Raw genomic sequence first — 19429 nt, 5'->3', positions numbered from 1 at the left:
TCAGCTTGATAGCTAGATCATAGCTGAAGCCCATCAACTAAAGTAATGTAAGTAATAACGTTAGGACAAATTCTACTTCTGCACATTTCAGTATAGACAGCCAATGTAATATATTAGGCTATTTTACATCATGCAGTTAGGAACAAGGCCATCTTCCAAAACATTTTATGTAAAGAACACTTATAAAAACAGAGGGGTTTAATTAGGAGTCGACTTTAATGGACACCTTATCTACTCAAGTATTCAAACTACTATAGTTGGTGCTGTACTTAAGAATCTAGGAATGTCATGTAGATAGGAGGCTTTATCTTTGCCAAAGCAAGAATGGCGTATGGTAGGATCCAGAGTCCCTCTCCACATATTAGCCCTGAAGCGACTGTTGGAACCATCAGCTCCGCCTTTCTTGGTTTAAGCTTTTCCCAATCAAACACAATCACAGTTCCTATGCACATACTTATTGTAAAATAGCTGCCCACCAGGAAAGGAACTCCCATGGCCATTGGCAGTGGCATCCATTTCCCTGTCTTCTTCGGCAACATGTCTTTAACCAAATTAATGCATATAGCGAATGAGAAGAACCCATAGCAGAGCTGCAAGCAATGGTCAGGCAGAGGTGAAAAGCCTTCTACCCTGAGAATTGCCATGCTTCTATATATTACAGCATAAGGAGCCTTGAATACTCCAGTAGGATTCCCCACATTGAATGCTTTGTAGTAAAGCATGAAGCTTAGGGGAGCCACCACACAGCCTATTGCTGTGCCAATGCTCTGGCTTAGTAACATAGCTCGAGGAGATATTAATGTGAGATGACCTGTTTTCAAATCTTGTATTAAAATGCAAGCCACAGAAACCACAGACTTGATTTAGACCACATCCCGCTAACCCTGCAACAACTCCATGCTCTTTTCCTGTTAGCAGAAAAAGCGCCACTTTCCCATAATTTATATACCCTGTGACGGTAAAAGGCTGCCTAACAGTACAAAAAAAATTATGTCAGCCCGTGATATGATCATGCTACATAAGAAAAAACTTATTAGAGAATGTAAAAATTCATGTCTATTCAACACAACCAACATGAGTATGCACAGGCAAAGATTAAGTATCCTGAATCTCGCATACAATGATACATACCACCAGCTACATCGTTCCCAGAAGAGCCACATTGATCCGTTGATTAGGGTAAGATGGATGTGAGATGAAAACCCTGTAACAAACTCACGATCTAACGTCAAAAATGTCAGTACACGCGATGCATAACCCATATCCAATACGATTGAAACTTTATACTTTACCTAGACAGAGAAAACATCAGCAACATGAACTTACAACATTAAATGCATCACCAAAATATGCATTAATTCCCGATCACAGCAGTGGCCAGATCCCATTTCTTATAAAGTAATGCATCTGAAGAAAAGTGACTATATGAAATGTCCACTATATTCGGAAAGATGTACTTGTGTTTTAGCTTTATAATCCACGTGACGTTTATACCACTTGGCTCTTCTAAATTTTCTTTCGGAGAGATGTACTTGTGTTTTAGCTTTATAATCCACGTGACGTTTATACCACTTGGCTTTTCTAAATTTTCTTGATTATGAATAACATCCTCTCCTTGACTTACCAAGCGCTGCCTTGGACCTGTCATAGCAAACTCATAAGACTTGCGTTAAGAGTTTATTGCATATATACACAAAGTTAATAACTCCCTACTTCAGATGCAGCACGCAGACCCTTGCCAACTCATTCCCTAATTCCTTACTCATTCCTCATTTAATTTTTAATGATTAAATATTCAACTTTTACTTTTTGCATACTTTTTACCACATTTTTATATTATCTTTTTGTTAAAAGAACTTGAATTTAATACTATGATAATAATAACAAACACAAACAGGATTATTGTCTGAGTTGTCCATAATACCGGAGATGCTCTTACACTATTTATGGCACAATTCTCTAACTTTTCATATTACTAAAACCAACAATTATCTCTATATAGGCATAAAAAAACAAAATATTCCAGAATTTATATATAAACATCCATGTATCCGAAAAGTACTAAAAATACATGCCATAATCACACATCCTTCCCTTTCGGTGAACCAATGTAAACCACACTTAAGCGACGGGTTCTGACCCAGGAGGCATAATCACACATCCTCCCCCTTCGGGGGTCGAAGACCTAGAGGATCCAAGAGTAATTCAGTTTTAATATATACAGTATTTCTTCTGAAACCGTGCATATGCACGGAGCTCATCTAGTTCTTTATATTACATTAACGATTAAATCAATTTGAATTGAAAATTTTAACAGATTAGAAGCATAATAAGAAATGAATATATTCATACCGATTATCGAACTACAAATCAGATGCTTAGATTTCTGTTCTTCAAATTTTCTTAAACACGTATTCATCATGAAATCAATATCAACTAAATTAATATAACTCCTCATTGTGCGTATTCTTGTGGAGGAAAATATAAAATGGATTAACACATGTCTTGTCTGTGCTCCATTGAATATGATTAAATTTGTAGGCCGGCAATCAACTTGTAATTGTAAACCATCTAGCTTATTTTCAGTAACCTGTAACTTGCAGAATAAATATATGCAGAATTTGGCTCATTTTCCTTCGGTGCTTGAGATTCTGTATTCTAGCCAGTTATCAAGCTATACCATTTGGTATTGCCGTTACACGTAGATGAGAATAACAATTTTTTACTAAAAATATAGATAAAAAACTGTTTAATAAAGTATCAAAACTCACCATATATATTAATTTTTATATTATACTACAAAATATACAAATATCAAAAATTAGCAAAGAATTCTAATTTCTGTGACAACACTCACTTTAAAGTGTTTTTCTTTGTATACGTGTGTAATTCTCCAATATTGTTAACTGAGCTAGTGTTAGAAAGGCAAAAACTGGCTTGTTCAGTTACTGTTGACGATGACTTGTATCAATGTTTTTTAAAAGAATAAAACTAAGTTTAGAAGAGAGTTGATAATCCCACAATTTTGGTGACCCTATAAATTGACCTCTTCATCTTTTGATATAAAATATGCACAACAGTTTCAAGTCCATGATATTACATGTTTGACTGATGTTGAATCATGCAAGAATCTTTCAACTCTGCAATATGGCTAGTCACCAAGTTTAAATTACCATGTTATTTAAATGTCAATTCATGATTAGGTAGTTCAGAAATTCAATTTTGATGGTTATTTTTTTGTTGGTACAAGCCTATTAGTCATACAACTCTTGGTATCTCATCTTCATCCTTTACTGCTTTGCAATGGGAATTTTAAGCTTTTCTTTAGTTGTTGTTTGCATTATCAAAATGGTTGTTGCACAACCAGCTACTGATCCTAATGAAGGTATCCTCTCTTCTGTCTCGCGTCGAGAATCTATGTATTGTTTTATTTGGCTGTGTTTTGAGCTGATTTTCTTGGCTTTGTTGGACAGTGGCTGCTCTCAAGAAGTTAGTAGACTACTGGAATTTGAATGACAAGTTGAATCTAACTATTGACCCTTGCAATAAGGACGCGACTTGGGCGCCAGAGAATGAAAATCCCAGAATAGCTTGCGAATGTTCTAGCACTGTCTGCCATATAAACCACTTGTTTGTTGATCATCATTATTTCACTCGTTGTAATTATTTATGTGATTACTCCTTGTTATATTTAGTGAATTGTTGTTTTATAACATTGTTCAGGAAGATATATGCTCTTGACATTTCTGGTGTAATTCCAAGAGAACTTTTTGAGCTCAAGGAACTTATGGACTTGTGAGTGAGAGTCTTTTTATCAGTTACAATGTTTAAATTTTACATTAAATCAATGGGATTTAATGGTTTTGTGATCATAAACTACAGGAACTTGGGTCAAAATGTATTAAGTGGACCGATCCCGCCAGAAATAAGACAGCTGTCCAAGATGCAATACTTGTAAGCTTCAAGCAATGGTGTAGTCACTTGACCTGCACTAACTAATATTTCTTGCTATGCCCTATAACCATCAAAGCAACTTCTTATAAGCTTCTGGTTTGATTGTATTATAGTCATGAAGTGAACTCACCTCTAAAGTACAGGTCTGATTTTCTGATGCTGAATCTTATTTCCTGACAACAGGAGTTTTGGTATTAACAATCTTACTGGACCTGTACCTCATGAACTTGGCAGTCTGACCAAATTAGTCTCATTGTGAGTGCATGTTTACTACCGTTATAAGTAACATGGTTCCAGTTATTTTTCTAGCCGTTTCTAATTGATGCAGTTGTTAATGTTAAAACAGAAGTATTAGCTCAAATAACTTTAATGGACACTTACCCACTGAAATCGGAGAGCTAAAATCCTTAGAGCAGCTGTAAGTTTCAAAAATAATAAAACCTATTGCCCATTTGATAATCAGTCGTCAGTTTCCTTCCTCATATTTTATATCAATCAGGTATATTGATAGCAGTGGACTGAGTGGACCAATTCCAGAAGAATTATCAAACTTGAAGCTTCTCCACACAATGTACATATTTGCAAGTTTCGATTTGCTCCTGTGATTATTAGTTCTCCTATGATTATTAGTGCTTCATTCTGATTTTTAAAATGATAATATCTTGCTTCAGATGGGCATCTGATAATAGTTTTAGTGGAAAGCTACCTGAATTCCTCGGAACACTCACGAATCTGAAGACCCTGTAAGCACGAATTTGTATCCACAACTCTACATTTAACCACTGACCTTTTTATTACTATTTCAGTGGTCTAAAGAGTATTCTAATTCCTCACATCTTTACAGGAGACTTCAAGGCACCAATCTTGAAGGGCCAATTCCACTCACTTATGGTGCCCTGACCAAACTGGAAGACCTGTAAGGATGTCTTCTAGTTTATCAAAAACTTATGGTATTCAATGTGGTTCATTTTCATGAGGTTTTAAACATATACCAGACAGTGACATGAATAGTCCTTCGACATACTAAGAAAATATATTAAATTTTCAACTAGTGCTTCAGTTAGTTTCTCATGTGTATCTCTTAATTTTGCTTAGGAGAATCGGTGATCTTAGTGAGGGGGAATCCTCACTGGACTTCCTCGGAAACTATGCAAGTTTGTCCATATTGTAAGATTTTGCATAGCATCACCCCCAGTACTTCATTTTTTTTATCTAGTCGTATAATTTATGTTCTGTAATACCAATCTTTTTCCTTGTAGACTGCTGAGGAACTGTCATTTGGTTGGCGAACTTCCAAAACAACTTAGCTCCTTTTCCAACTTGAAAATTTTGTAAGAATATTATTTATCACTTTTATTATCTTTTTTATTCATTGAGTTTTACAGTTATAGTGTAATGAATCAGCAAAATAGATTTTGGGATTTTATATCTTAAAATACTTCCATAATTGTCATATTTACTTCCATTAGTCTCTAAGTTTCTGGTTTTACATAACCATGACAGGGATTTGAGTTTCAACAAGTTGACAGGCCAAATACCAAATTCATTCCAAGACTTTGCATCATTACAATACCTGTAAGTTGGAATTTTTATCTGATGCACTGCACTGTTTGAATCACAATAACATAGTTTCTCATATACATTATTTGATCACCTGTTCAATAGTGGCCAAACATTATTTTAGGACAATTACATTAACATAATTTCTTTGTATCATAAGGCTTTGAGTTTTAATGTAATTGTGTTTAATTTAGGATCACAAGTTCGTTTGGTAATTGTATTTTGGTTGTTCATTGCAGATTTCTAGGCAACAACAACTTAAAAGGGGAGCTTCCTGAAAGTATTATAAGTCCGAATCTTGTGGCTCTGTAAGTCCACTTCAATTGCGTTTCTCCTTTCTATGTATACAGATTGTAAAGAAGCAGAATCTTGTTTTCTGGTTGAAGCATGATTGTAAATTTGTAATCCTCTTATTGATTATAATGTCATAACAGTTGATCTGTGCTGTAGTATTGTTAAATCAATATGTGTTCCTGTAAATCTGTGTCTTTATCAATCAGTCACTGCATTTCTAACCGAATCCATTAAATCACCCTTTATTTTGTTGTAGAGATGTCTCCTTCAACTCCATCTCTGGGAGTTTACCTCTGAATTTTGCTAAAGTGGGGCTCAAAGTGTAAGTAGGCCTTCTTTGAAACTGAATAGGCTAAGAAGTTTCCGTGATTTTTTGACCTATCATTTATAATACTTTTCTTTGCCTTCAGGAATGTTGTTGGAACTTCCATAAATTCAGACAACTTATATGATGAGTAAGTTTACCTGTTCTTATCGCAATTGAAATCTGTTATACTCATTTTTCCTGCAAGAGTGACAGTGGTCATATACCGCAGGACAAGTGTATGCTTATCACTGCTTCCGTTGCACATTTACCTGATTTGGAGAATTAAAACTTTCCCTGTGATGTCATATCCATACAAAGAAATTGGCGTATAAATTATATCCTCAATATTTTGATAATTTTGAGGGCCATTTGCAGGAGGGCATCTACATTGCTGCAGTGCCTTGACAATACCAAATGCAGTAACATAGCCACATCCAGTAAGTTCATGCGACACATGAGACATTGACTGCTTTCATTAATTTAATGTCCGCTAATTCACAAAAAATAATGTTTGAGATATTCTACTCTGTACGTTTTGTAGACTCGTTTTCTATCAAATGCGGAGGCATGAAACAAGTGTCTACTTCTGGTATCCGATTCGATGATGATTCAGAAGAGCTTGGAGCAGCCTCTTATTATGCAGGCTCCGATAACAATTGGGCAGTGAGCAGTACTGGAAGTTTCATTTCTAATCCTAATGGACCTCAAAGTATTGCACAAACAGATACTCAAATTTCAGGAACTTTAGATTCTGAGCTGTATAAAACAGCCAGAACATCATCAAGCTCGTTGAGATATTACGGCCTTGGTCTAAAAAATGGCAAGTACGCAATAGAGCTTCACTTTGCTGAGATACAGATGGAAGACACTCGATCATGGAAAGGACTTGGGAAACGCTTATTTGACATTTACATCCAGGTACTCATGTGATTCTTCTCTTCAATATATATATGAGCATTCTTATACACTAAAAACCTCAGATTTAAGGCACATATTTTTGTAGGGTGAAAGAGTTGTCCAAGACTTTAACATACAGAATGAAGCAGGAGCATCTAAAAAGGCTTTGGTAAAGAAATTTGAAGGAAATGTCACAAATAAAATTCTGGACATTCATTTCTTCTGGGCTGGAAGAGGCACCTGTTGCATTCCTGTTCAAAGTACATATGGTCCCATGGTGTCAGCTATCCATGTTTCTAAAGGTGACAATTTTTGTTCGCGCTTTTTTCAAACTTATTCAAGTTGCAAATATTGTTTTTTTCATAAATACGATGCAACCTCAATTGCAACTGTTGCAACCTGAAAAGCAAATATGTTTTCAATTGCAAATTTACTTTTTTCCAAATTATGTTACAGAGGGCTTCACCTTGCGTTTCTTTTCATCTTAAATATACCTAATGGCTGATGGTAACAGTTTATTACAAATGACTAAATGCAGTAGGCGATGAAGTAAGTTCTTCGAAAAGTGACAAGAAACGAGTAGGAAAAGTAGTGGGAATAGCATTTGGATGTGCAGCAGGGCTTCTGATCATCTCTTCCATTTTTTATCTGTGGTGGATGAAAAACTCAGCAGCACACCAGCGAATTTATACCGGTTCGCCAACAAAAGCTCTCACTTCCTAGTGCACCAAACATGGTTTCTGTAGCCAGCAATCAGCTACTGATTACAATGTACTGGTGTGCCTATTATGTGATTTAATCTTTAAAACAAACTTTGGCATTTCATGGACTCATGGGTCATTGCTTCTATCATTTCAAGTATCTCTGTGAATAAATCAAATGTACCCTTTCAAGTGTTTTTGTGCTTTATTTAGTGTACTACACGATGAGCGTTCACCCCGTCCTGCTCGACCACGATTTGATCCCTGTCCCGTTTGGGTCAGAGATTGGGGGAGTTTTTCGGGACGGGGCCGGAAACAAACGATCCCGATCTGATTATATACATACATACATATTAAATAAATTATTAAAAATAGATACAACATATGGTATTATTAAATTAAAAAATAATCTATAATTTTATTGATCATTTTTTTTATAATGTAATATAATATATTTTATAATGTTAAAATTGTCGTTTATTTATATTATAAATTAATTTAAATATTATTTTCTTGCCCGTTTGTTCAAATGTATCAGTATTTTATATATCTTTGGTAGAGATTTGGATTGGAATCATCAGAAAATATAATTATGTAAGAGATTAATTTTTATATATATATATATAGGGGTCAACATTTCAGGAAGGTACTTCTTATATGGAGTTACGTAGTACATCATTGTAAATCATCAATTTTATCATAAATTCTATTATAGAATACATATAAAACGTAGTATAGAATACTATAACATATATTTATTTTAAGTAATTAAACACTTAAAATTTGATTGAAAAAAGTATATTTTCGAAACTGATTCTACAATAGAATAATTCTGGATGATAATTATTCTGTTATAAAATCATGTTGAGATATTGCATAATTTCAGATGATTTTTGGAATAAAAAAATTGTATAACTACATTTTCGGTTTAATAATCAAAATTTTGTAATTATATTCCATAAAAATATATAATAGAATATATATTATGTATATATTTATAATAGTGTGCTACGTAACTCCATATAAGAGGGTATGCTATGGAGTGCTACCCATATATATATATATAACAAGCTTGATGTCTGAATATATTAGACATTATTAATGTAAGACTGCTAAATTTTTACATGCTCGCTATATTTTTAGGTGAGATTGAAAATGTCTTTACAAAATTAAGTTCTAAAGTCATAATCAAAGGTTTAAAAAATATATTTAGCGACTAAAAGTTTCATAATAGAAGATTTGATATCCCTTTTCTTTCATTGATTGAGATTCTCTTTCATCAAGGAATAAACATATTCTCTCATCTCCATCAATCTCACCTATTATATAAGCTATTTATAAATATTTATTTTATAAAATATTTTTTCTTATTTTTTAATAAATTCTTTTCATGTTTAAATGTTTTGAAAAATTCTTTTCAAAGTTTAAATCGCGCATTTTTTCGAGAATTTTCTTGGATCTTGCACTTGTCGTAAAATATTAATACATATTTCCATATTCATCAATGGAGTAATTTTTTATAACGCAATTATTAATACATATTTTCGTGTTTTTTAGTAAAGCAAATATTTATTAGAGTTGAAAGTTGAAACCTTAATTTTTTTTAATGGAAATAATGTAAATTTTATTCAGGTTGACCGAAATTATTTTCTTCCACGTTTGTTTAAATTTATCAGTACTTTATACATCTTTGGAAATAAATTTAAATTGAAATCATCAGAAAATATAATTATGGAAGAGATTAATTTTCAGGTGGGATTTCAATAACTTCACATAATTAAGTTTTAAGGTCATAATCAGGGGCTTAAAAAAATATCTCCAACGACTAAAAAGTTCATAATAAAAGATCTTATATGCCTTTTTTCATTGATTCAGATTCCCTTTTATCAACGAATAAAAATATTCTTTCATCTCCATCAATCTCACCTGTTTTGTTTGCTATTTACTAATATATTTTTTTCTAAAATATTTTGTTTTTATTTTAAAAAAAATTCTTTTCGTGTTTAAACATTTCAAAAAAATCTTTTCAAATTTTAAATCGCGCATTTGTTCGAGATTTTTTCTGGATCTTGCGGTTGTCATAAAATATTAATACATATTTCCATATCCATCAATAATGCATTTTTTTATAACCGGAATTATTAATACATATTTCCGTGTCTTTTAGTAGAGCAATGTCATATACATTAGAGTTGAAAGTTGAAAAAAAAAATTATATAAAAATAATGTATTTTTTATTTAGACTGGCCGAAATTATTTTCTTTCCCGTTTGTTTAAATTTATCAGTTCTTTATATATGGAATTGATCTCAGACTATATTTAAGATTATTAATGTGAGCCTGCTAAATTTTTAGGTGCCTACTATATTTTTAGGTGGGATTCCAATACCTTCACAAAATTAAGTTTTAAGGTCATAATCAGGGATTTAAAAAAATTTCCACGGACTAAAAAGTTCATAATAGGAGATCTGATATGCCTTTATTTTTTTTGATTAAAAATCCCTTTCATCAAGGAAAAAAAATATTCTCTCATCTCCATCAACCTCACCTATTTTATAAACTATTTATAAATCATTTATTTGATAAAATCAAAAGGTTTTTAGATTTGATATAACATATTTATTGTATAATCGGTTATTAATTTGAATATTATATATATATATATATATATATATATATATATGTATATGTATAGAAGTAACACAACAATATATCATAGACCATTAATGTTTTCCTATTATATGTTTAACTGAGATATCAATGCATTTACAAAATTCAGTTTCAAGGTCGTTATCATTTGTTTACTGAATATCGTTACGAACTAATTAGGAGAAAAGAAGGGAATATGATATACGAGATCATCCTTTTTTTTGATGATTGAAATTTCCTTTGATCAAGGGATAAAAATATTTTCCTATGCTCATCAACTCCACTTATTTTTCGCTGTCCAGCCTATTAATACACAGAAGACATTGTCCTGCTTTTACACATGAACACATGGTTCAGTGTTTAACTACGTTTTCTATACTCCACAACCTTCTCTGCTAAGTAAGTGTTTCGTTAGTTTGTATTCATAAACATGATATTGTGTTTAACCATTTCTTTCGACTTTGTGTTGTCACTGTAAACTAAACCCATGTGTTTTTTTTTATTGTAGCCATGAACTTCCACGACAATATCGACTCCATTGATGCAACCAAAGTTAACTGGACACTAAAATTTAGAGTCATAAGAATGTGGTCTTCAATCAATAAGGAAGGTATAGTGGTTGAACACGACATGATTCTTCTTGATTGCCCGGTAAGAATCATCGTTATTTTGTTTTTTTCATTTTCAGTATAATGTATATCATATTTGACCATGCTCTAAAACAGCAGAATACTCATATACATGCAGTGGTGAAAACTGCTCTCTGGAACCATATTAACCCTCATGTGTTTGAGGTTGGTCTATACCTCATAAGTCATTTTCGTGTGCTCGCTGCGCGAGGCTTGCTCAAGTCAGTCGGACAATAAAAGTACATTAGCTTTATACAGTCCACGACCATGAATTAGATTATTGCTGATGATTTCGCTATACCTTTTCACAAATTTGAACTCAAACCTATGTCGAGCCTATTCGATCATGATAGTTTCCATGATTGAGAATCAACCCCACTATATGCAACAGGTGGCGTTATATCCTCCATGAAAGCATAATTTAGATCGTACTTTATAACATGATGACTGGTGATTTTGGCAAGTGTGATTGGAGTTCTCGAAGCTCTGGAGCCGGTTAATACTTTTCGGTCAATTTATGGAGATAAACAAGTTATTCGTTTCTCTATATCCGATGACAGGTTAAATTGTTTGTGATGATTTTACATATTTAGTTGTCAACATGTTATGTGATTTGTTCATTGTTAGTCATCGTTAGCAATTGTATCAGGGGTATTGTTTTAAATTTAAACGTTTCCCGCAGCATTTCGTATCCAATTCGTTTTTTTGGACCAAGTAACGAAAATATTCAATCAATTTATGACCATGGTTTGGAGAATCCGGTAATAATTATTCTTGCATACGTGAAAATTAGTCTGTATGAAGGTAATTTTAAAGTGCACCGGAATTACAGTTGTAACTTATTTTAATTGCATTTTCAAATTTTGGACAGAGCATTTCTTGCATTGGATTTGCTCCTCTTGAAGGTATGATCCTAATCACCAACTTACCTGGATCAAAGATTTATATTAATCTTGAATATCCGGATGTCTTTCACATGAGGCAACGGTTAAAATGTTTTTGTTTTTGTTATCCGCGTTGAGAGAATTCATCTTGATTTTCTGATTTTGCATATATAAGAATATAAAAATTGTATCGATATAAAGGCGTCGACCTTGGAAATCAGATTCTTTGAATGAACGTCAAAGGCTTTTGGAATGCCCAGTTGATTCGGCTATTCTTTTATGAAGCGGCAATATATTATTGGATTTGATATTATGTTCCTCTGCACATCAAAATAAGATTCTGAATTTATGCAGTTCATATTGTCCATGTTTATAGTGCTTCTCTTTTATAAATCGAATTCCTTGCACTTGATTATTATAATTTTCTTGTAATAAATATTTCATCAATGGCAATCAGATTTTCTTGCACTTCTGCTTAACTATTATTCTCTAATAATTTTCGAATTAGACAATCTCTAATAAAAATCGGATATAAATGTAAAAACGCATGCGTTAAACTTCAAATGTGGTCAAGCATATTTCAATATCTTTTAATCAAAGAATTTGTTTATCAGTTATTATACAATAGAATATCAGATTATAAATTATCATTTGATAAATATCAATAGAATATTGAGTTGCAATAAAAATTGAATATAAATGTGCATACACGTGCATTAAACTTAAAATACGGTCAACCATATTTAATCAAAAAAACCACATATGTAAAAATATTCTTCAAACACCCATCAAAATAAGTCAAGAACGGTAAGCAATCATATCGGTACCACCATGTAGAAAATTAATATCACAAACTCATATCGGTAACACCGTATAGAATATAAATATCACAAAGCCATTGAAGACGGTCTTATCAAAGACTAAAAAATAATGCAACTGATATTCTTAACTACATATCTAAATTTAATTTTATTCATAATCTCTGTATATCTATTATTTTTTATTTTGAAATAATATATCTAATATATTTTTATACAAGTAATATAAAATAATATTATTTCAATCGAATAAATTTAATAGAGTATTTCACTCATATATTATACTCCGTTTTGTTATGTATTTTTCAAAAACAGCGTCAAATTATTTATTTGGTTTTTCGAAGCAACTTAGAACGGTTGCTGTATCACGTTCTTCCCAATTTTTCTTAAGAGTAGTTTAAAATATTTGTATTTCAATATTAATAATATTACCGAAATTTTATTTTTTAATATTTCTAAGTTTTGTACTTAGACATAATCACGTTGTTACAAGATATTGTAAAATCTTAAATTTACCTCTATCGGTTATAAAATTAATTGAAAAATCAAAAACGGCAAGGATCCTTAGATGAAATCAACTACTTAATATTTGTAGTGTTAGCTAGCTATTCAGATTTAATCTAAAAAACAGTAGACTTTGATATTATTCAAACCTTTTAATTGTAGGAGAATTTAATTTTGTTAATTTTGTTATTAGTTCTGTAGTGGAAATTTGAATTTTTTATGATTTTATACGGTAAACGAAAATTTAATTAAATAGCTAATAGTCAGTTGAATATGTTCTAAATATAAAAGTAACGATTGAAAAAATAAAAATATTTTACAAGAATCATTTAAATTTTGGTCGTACCTTTTTTATTCATTTTACATTATTTATTCTATAAAATAATACGTAGAAGAGATAATCTTATTGTTAAAGTCGTCAAAAAATTATATGAGATCAGATTATATTATGATTTATGATTTCTATATGATTAATGATTTACGTATATTATATGTATTGAAGTTAAATATATATGGAATTCTACAAACAATTTAATGAAAATTATTAATGCAATCCCAATGCAAGAATACCTTTCAATATCTACAAGATTATGTTTTAAAACTGTAATCAATCGATGACATCCTTACCAAAATATGAGATGTGATATACAAGATGTAACTCCCTTCACGTTGATTGAAAATATCTCTGATTAAAAAAATATTTTTTTGGCATTTTGTATCCCAATCAACTCCACGTATTTTTCTCTATATTTTGATATTCCGATTAAGTCCACATTTTTTACTCTATCTCGATGTCTTTTAAACCCATCAACTCCACAATTTTCGCTCTCTCCATCGTATAAATATACACGATTGAGTGTGCTCATTTTCCACACTAACACACGTTCAAGCGCTAAAATTTCTTCTCTCCACTACCCATTCATCTCTCCAATGTAGTTATTCTGTGGATTGCGTTAATAAACATTGAGATTGTGTGTATAACCATTTGCTTTGTTTTTGGGTTAATTTTTTGTTTCATGCTTGCAACCGTGCCCTTACATGTATGTTATAATCTGTTTTAATACTTGTGAAAGCTTTTAACTTTGCAGGTTCCAACATGTATCATCAACTAGCCACATTGGATACCTCAAGGACAGCATGGAAAATCAAGGTCCGTGTTACTCGAATGTGGACTTCAAGTTCAAAAGGCTCTAAAGGATCAGATAATCTCAAGGGTTATAATCTTATCCTTCTGGATGACAATGTACGTTACATTCTTATGCACTATTTAATAAACAACCGTGGCATGTTGATAGAGTTATGAGTAATTAGAAACATTTCTGATATCATGGATTTGCTCATATCACAGAACTTTCATGTTCACGCCGAGAATTGGAGAGCTATATCAGATATTATTGTGGAAGGAGGTGTTTATATAATCACAAGTTTCTACACCAAAACGGCAACTGAGACTTTTAAGCCAACACGGTCGAAGATAGTAATTAACTTTTCCAATTCAACAAGAGTTGAAAAGGTTCCAGGAGATGACTTTATAATACCAAATCATAAATTTGATTTCATTGATCTTAGTGATCTGCACAACACAGCCGAATCATATGAGGATTTGGAGAAGCAAGACTTCGCTGCAGGTTTTTCTAATTACAGCATATTGCATGTTGATACGTTCGGTGTTTTTATAATTATGTTTGAATTTAATAACACTATATTTTTTATTTTAAACAAATCATTAACACTCTCTATTTTTTATTTTAAACTAATCATTAAGACTCTCTATTTTTTATTTTAAACTATATATAAGTGAAGCATCTTATGTCCAGACTCCCGACGTTGCTGTCAATGAGAAGATATCAGTTAGTGAATAAAGCGAGAAGACAAACGACGTTGACTTGAAGGTGATATATGAATTATACTCGCCTTTTATGGTGATAATCTATCTTAATCAATTTAAATTTATAAGAGTCTCCCACGTGCAGAGTCACTTTATGTGTGCTGTTAAGATTGTTAGTATTGGTGTCCTAGAGACAATACTATTGTGTTCTATCGTAGACATTTATGGATTATGTTATATTGATTATGGAATAAATATTTATTGTGTCTTTATTTACTGCGTAATAAATTGAAAGCATAATAAATGTCCTTGGAATATTATATGTAATTCTATATCTCTAAGTACGTGACTTAGAAATGAGATTATGAGAATAATATCAATATTCCTAAATGTCCCTAGTCGAGTATCATTGTTAAGGGACAATAATGATGCATTAAGACTAGTATGTTTGTTGACTGATGATCACATCTCATTGATCATAGGTATAGTGATGCTAAAGTCAAGAACATAAGTGCATGTATCGACACATGGCACTGGAATGACCCACCGTGAGATTTTACATGTTAATAAGTGTCATTAGAAATTCTCACTGTGATAATGATGTAATGATCCTCTGACTTTTGTAAGTCTAAATGTAAAGACAACCCTATCTGTTACATAGGGATGATAACTCAACAATAGAACAGGACAAGTAAATAACACTACGCCTGCACCGGAATCGGAAGATACGAAGACAAAGGTTGAAGAAGCCATCTACAGTCTTGAAGGAATAAGTTCACTGGAAGAAGTTCATTAATATGTTCATGCCTCAGTGAAGAATAAAGATTGAAGTATTCAAGATTGTGGAAACAATGAAGATGTTGTCCAAGTACTCGAAAGATTTCAGTGCAACCCCTGAAGCAAGATATTTCTATATATCTTGGTTGGTTATTTATAATCAACAAACTGAAGCATAAACTAACCCGGAACCGACTGATCAATGTTTGCTGACAAAGACGGTACAATGTTTAACTTCAGTGTTAGTCGCTTGTGAACCAGACCAGTGCACTAAGCGTCAGCACGTACGGAGCTTTGCAAAGTATTTATCGATCGAAGAATTGATCCAGTCATATCAAGTCATTTGTTCCAAAGCCAAGTCAAGCCAAATGCCAGCTATGCCAAAGCTTACTGCTCAAATGCCATATGTCAAAGCTTCCACAGAAAGCCATATCAGGAAGTGACATTTTATATATGTGTGCACTTATATATTTGTATATGTACAAATATAATCATATATGTATATATGTATATTTAATTAAATATAATATATATAATATATATGTATATATGTTTTTAAACATATGTATATGTATATTTATATGTATATATATTTAAATAAATATATATGTATATAGTATATGTATTTATATTTCACATAAACACTTATATATTTAAGTGTATATATATATATTATATTATGTGCATAAATATGTGTATATTTATATCTAGATAATTATATATATATCCCTATATATATTTATATTTATATTTACATATAATTTTATGTATATTATATATATTTAAATATATGAGAATATATTTAAATATATGTATATATATATATTACTATATGTTTATATAAATATTATTTATATACATTTATATATATATCTTTATTTATACATATATTTATATAATATTATGAATATAATATATTATATGAATGAAGCAAACTCAAGTCAATCTCAGTCAAAGGAGTGATAACAAGAAAAGACATGAGAAATTGTCTAAGTACCAAGTTCATTACAGGAGGATATAAGTGCACTTGGAGCGCAAACTTTGACCAGTCAAAGTTTGCGACTCCAAGTTCTACTCACAGCATTTCTACTTAGTTTCTCCAAGTCATGGCTGTGTACAAGTAAGTGGCGCAAGGTTTGACCTCAAGTCAAAGCGCCAACTTTGACTTGAGTTCACTTCTAGATTTGTCTAAGGCAACAACTGTGGTACAGTGTGCTCAGTTGAGGCGCAACCTTTGACTCTGGTCAAAGTTTGCGCCACAACTCTCCAACCATGTCCAAAGGCGCAAGTTCAGTAAAAATCTTCTAAGGCATCACAGTGGAGTACCATAGGGCGCAAGTTTTGACTGGCGCCATGTTTGACCTTCTCATTCAAACATATATATACATATGTGTATCCAAGCGCAAGTTTGTGATATATATATATGTATATATATAACTGGCGCCACTTCAATCATTTACTGGGGAGTTAGTTTTATTTTTATAAAACGAAGTCGTCCTGGACGAACTCGTTAACCATGGTTAGTTTATGAAAGCCTATAAATATGTGATTGTGGTTCTCACAATTAACATCATCCTTCGGGATGGATGGCCAAGTGCTATGCACAAACTCTCTCAAATATACACACACCCTAGCCTAGTTTTGTACCATAAATATTTGTAGTGGATAGGGCTTGTAATATTTAGAGGAGTGGTCATTGTAGCCAACCTTCGGGTTTGGATTTGTAGCACCTTCGAGGTATTTATCAATATACAGATATACCTTGGAAAATATTGTGTGTTGGTTTAATATTTTAATATCCTCAGAAACCGACCCAATAAATATCCGGAACACGAAACCCATTACAGGACTGCAATTTATTTATCCGCAAGATTCGAAAGAATTTTAAATTGTAGTGAGTATCGTATTCAACCCCCCCTTCTACGATACTTTGGACCTAACAATTGGTATCAGAGCCAGGTTGATTGATATACAAATCAGGATCCTAATCGTACGGAAAATCAAGAACCTAGCTTTTGATATTTGATTAGGGGAAATGTTCTTCCGGTTTGTGTTGCTGAATTTGTCCGTAGGCCTAAGCAAGGATTATCTGTCGGATACTGAACTTTGGACCAGGACTTATAAATTTATATTTTAAATTTTAATAAGTTTATTTTATAAATTTAACTTAATTTATTTTAAACTTATTAATTGAGTTTATTATGAATTAATTAAATTTATCTTATAAACTTAATTAAATTTACTTTATAAACTTTGCTAAATTCTTTTAATAAATTTGCTTAAATTTATTTTAGACTTGTAAAGTTTACTCTTAGACTTTATCAAGTTTATCATAAATTTTTATAAATTTATTATTTAAATTTGTATAGTTTATGATTTAAATTTAAGTTAAAATATAAAATATAAATTTAAGAGGATTTAACTGATTATGGATATAAGTTCAAGTTCAAGGGTTCAAATTCATTTGTTCTGGAAGCTATGATTTAATTGGAGACGAGACACTTGAATATTTTCAAAAGTTAAATTTATCTAATAAATTTTAATATATTTACTAAATGAATTTGAAATAAATTTATTCTAAACTTATTCAGTTTATTATGAATTTATTTGAATTTATTTTTTAAATATAATTAAATTTACTTTATAGATTTAACTAAGTTTATTTTATACTTTATTTTCTTTCATCTTTTAAAACTTAATTTTAAAATTTATTTTCTTTATAATTTAAACTTAGTTTAAATAATCAAGTGTCCCGTAACCTTTTTAATTATTCTACACCAAGACAAATCAGATTGACATTTAGTTGAGACAGATCAGGCTGACAGATTACAAGACAAACACCGGGATTTCAAATACCAGATTCTCAGAACCGGTAATGGAAGTACATTGATGACCCAATCCAATTGATTACTCAAAGGATTATTAGAAGCAGTTTTCTATGTTCGACAAAGCTGATTGTGATTCGAAGAAGATTCTATTGAAGACTAATTTGGTACTACTAAGAGTGGATTTTGAAGAAGGCACTTCAGGCCTTGATCTGAGTAATTACTCCGACTTGATTATCAGATCACCAGATCAGGATGGAAATTTGCTACATCTGCAGTGAAGCATCTTTCCAGGGCTCGGAATGTCAACTTTGAATGGCACCACTGGTAGTAGGAAAAGAGAAGTTTTTACGGACGAATCTTCAAGGGATTTCAATCTAACTCAGTGATTCAGGGATATACAATTACCTAGTGAATTGTATCAATGCTAAATCCATCCAGAATCAACTGAACAAAAGACAGAGAACTGTGGAGGTTTAAGGATATAATTATTGAGTTACTACCGCACCAAATCAGTTTCGTGCATTTATGTCAGAACCTTAGGATTGAACAGAAGAGTTTGTAACTACTGAATTTGAGGAAGCTCACGTCGACGAAAGTTAACACTTTTGAAGAATGTGAGGACAGAACTTCAAGGATTAGCATAACATTGTCTGAGAGGTTTAGTCATGTCAGATTCAGATGGAATCCATTGGTTTCAAGTGGAGACTCTTCAGGGTTCAATTCAACAGGCTGTTTGAAAACTGAGTTGGTCAGCGCACACAATATTTTTGGTATCTTTAGCAAAAGAGGGTTGCTATATA

The 19429-nt window shown here is 31.8% G+C and overlaps 2 protein-coding genes across 3 annotated transcripts; one reads left to right on the top strand and one right to left on the bottom strand.

Annotated features, from left to right (window-relative positions):
* Nucleotides 1-269: 269 nt before the first annotated feature.
* Nucleotides 270-782, bottom strand: LOC108219333 (metal-nicotianamine transporter YSL1). The gene has a single exon (XM_017392724.2). It carries the CDS (start codon nucleotides 780-782, stop codon nucleotides 270-272), a length of 513 nt encoding a protein of 170 aa, XP_017248213.2.
* Nucleotides 783-3100: 2318 nt separating this feature from the next.
* LOC108219324 (probable LRR receptor-like serine/threonine-protein kinase At1g56130) lies at nucleotides 3101-7907 on the top strand. 2 transcript variants are annotated; one of them, XM_064093227.1, is made up of 19 exons: nucleotides 3101-3385; nucleotides 3474-3630; nucleotides 3724-3795; nucleotides 3883-3954; nucleotides 4138-4209; nucleotides 4301-4372; nucleotides 4454-4525; nucleotides 4626-4697; nucleotides 4799-4870; nucleotides 5050-5121; nucleotides 5214-5285; nucleotides 5458-5529; nucleotides 5754-5822; nucleotides 6065-6130; nucleotides 6219-6263; nucleotides 6491-6552; nucleotides 6657-7033; nucleotides 7119-7314; nucleotides 7554-7907. In XM_064093227.1, exons 1-19 carry the CDS (start codon nucleotides 3304-3306, stop codon nucleotides 7733-7735), a joined length of 1956 nt encoding a protein of 651 aa, XP_063949297.1. In that variant the 5' UTR covers nucleotides 3101-3303; the 3' UTR covers nucleotides 7736-7907. The 2 variants fall into 2 exon arrangements, with proteins under 2 accessions (XP_063949297.1, XP_017248200.1); XM_017392711.2 differs by having other exon boundaries at nucleotides 3104-3385; nucleotides 7551-7907.
* Nucleotides 7908-19429: the final 11522 nt, after the last annotated feature.

This window comes from Daucus carota, chromosome 1, assembly GCF_001625215.2.
Source record: "Daucus carota subsp. sativus chromosome 1, DH1 v3.0, whole genome shotgun sequence".
In the NCBI taxonomy this organism is placed as follows: domain Eukaryota; kingdom Viridiplantae; phylum Streptophyta; class Magnoliopsida; order Apiales; family Apiaceae; genus Daucus; species Daucus carota.
Note: the sequence above shows the minus strand (reverse complement) of the source record. Positions and strands in the feature narration are given on the sequence as shown.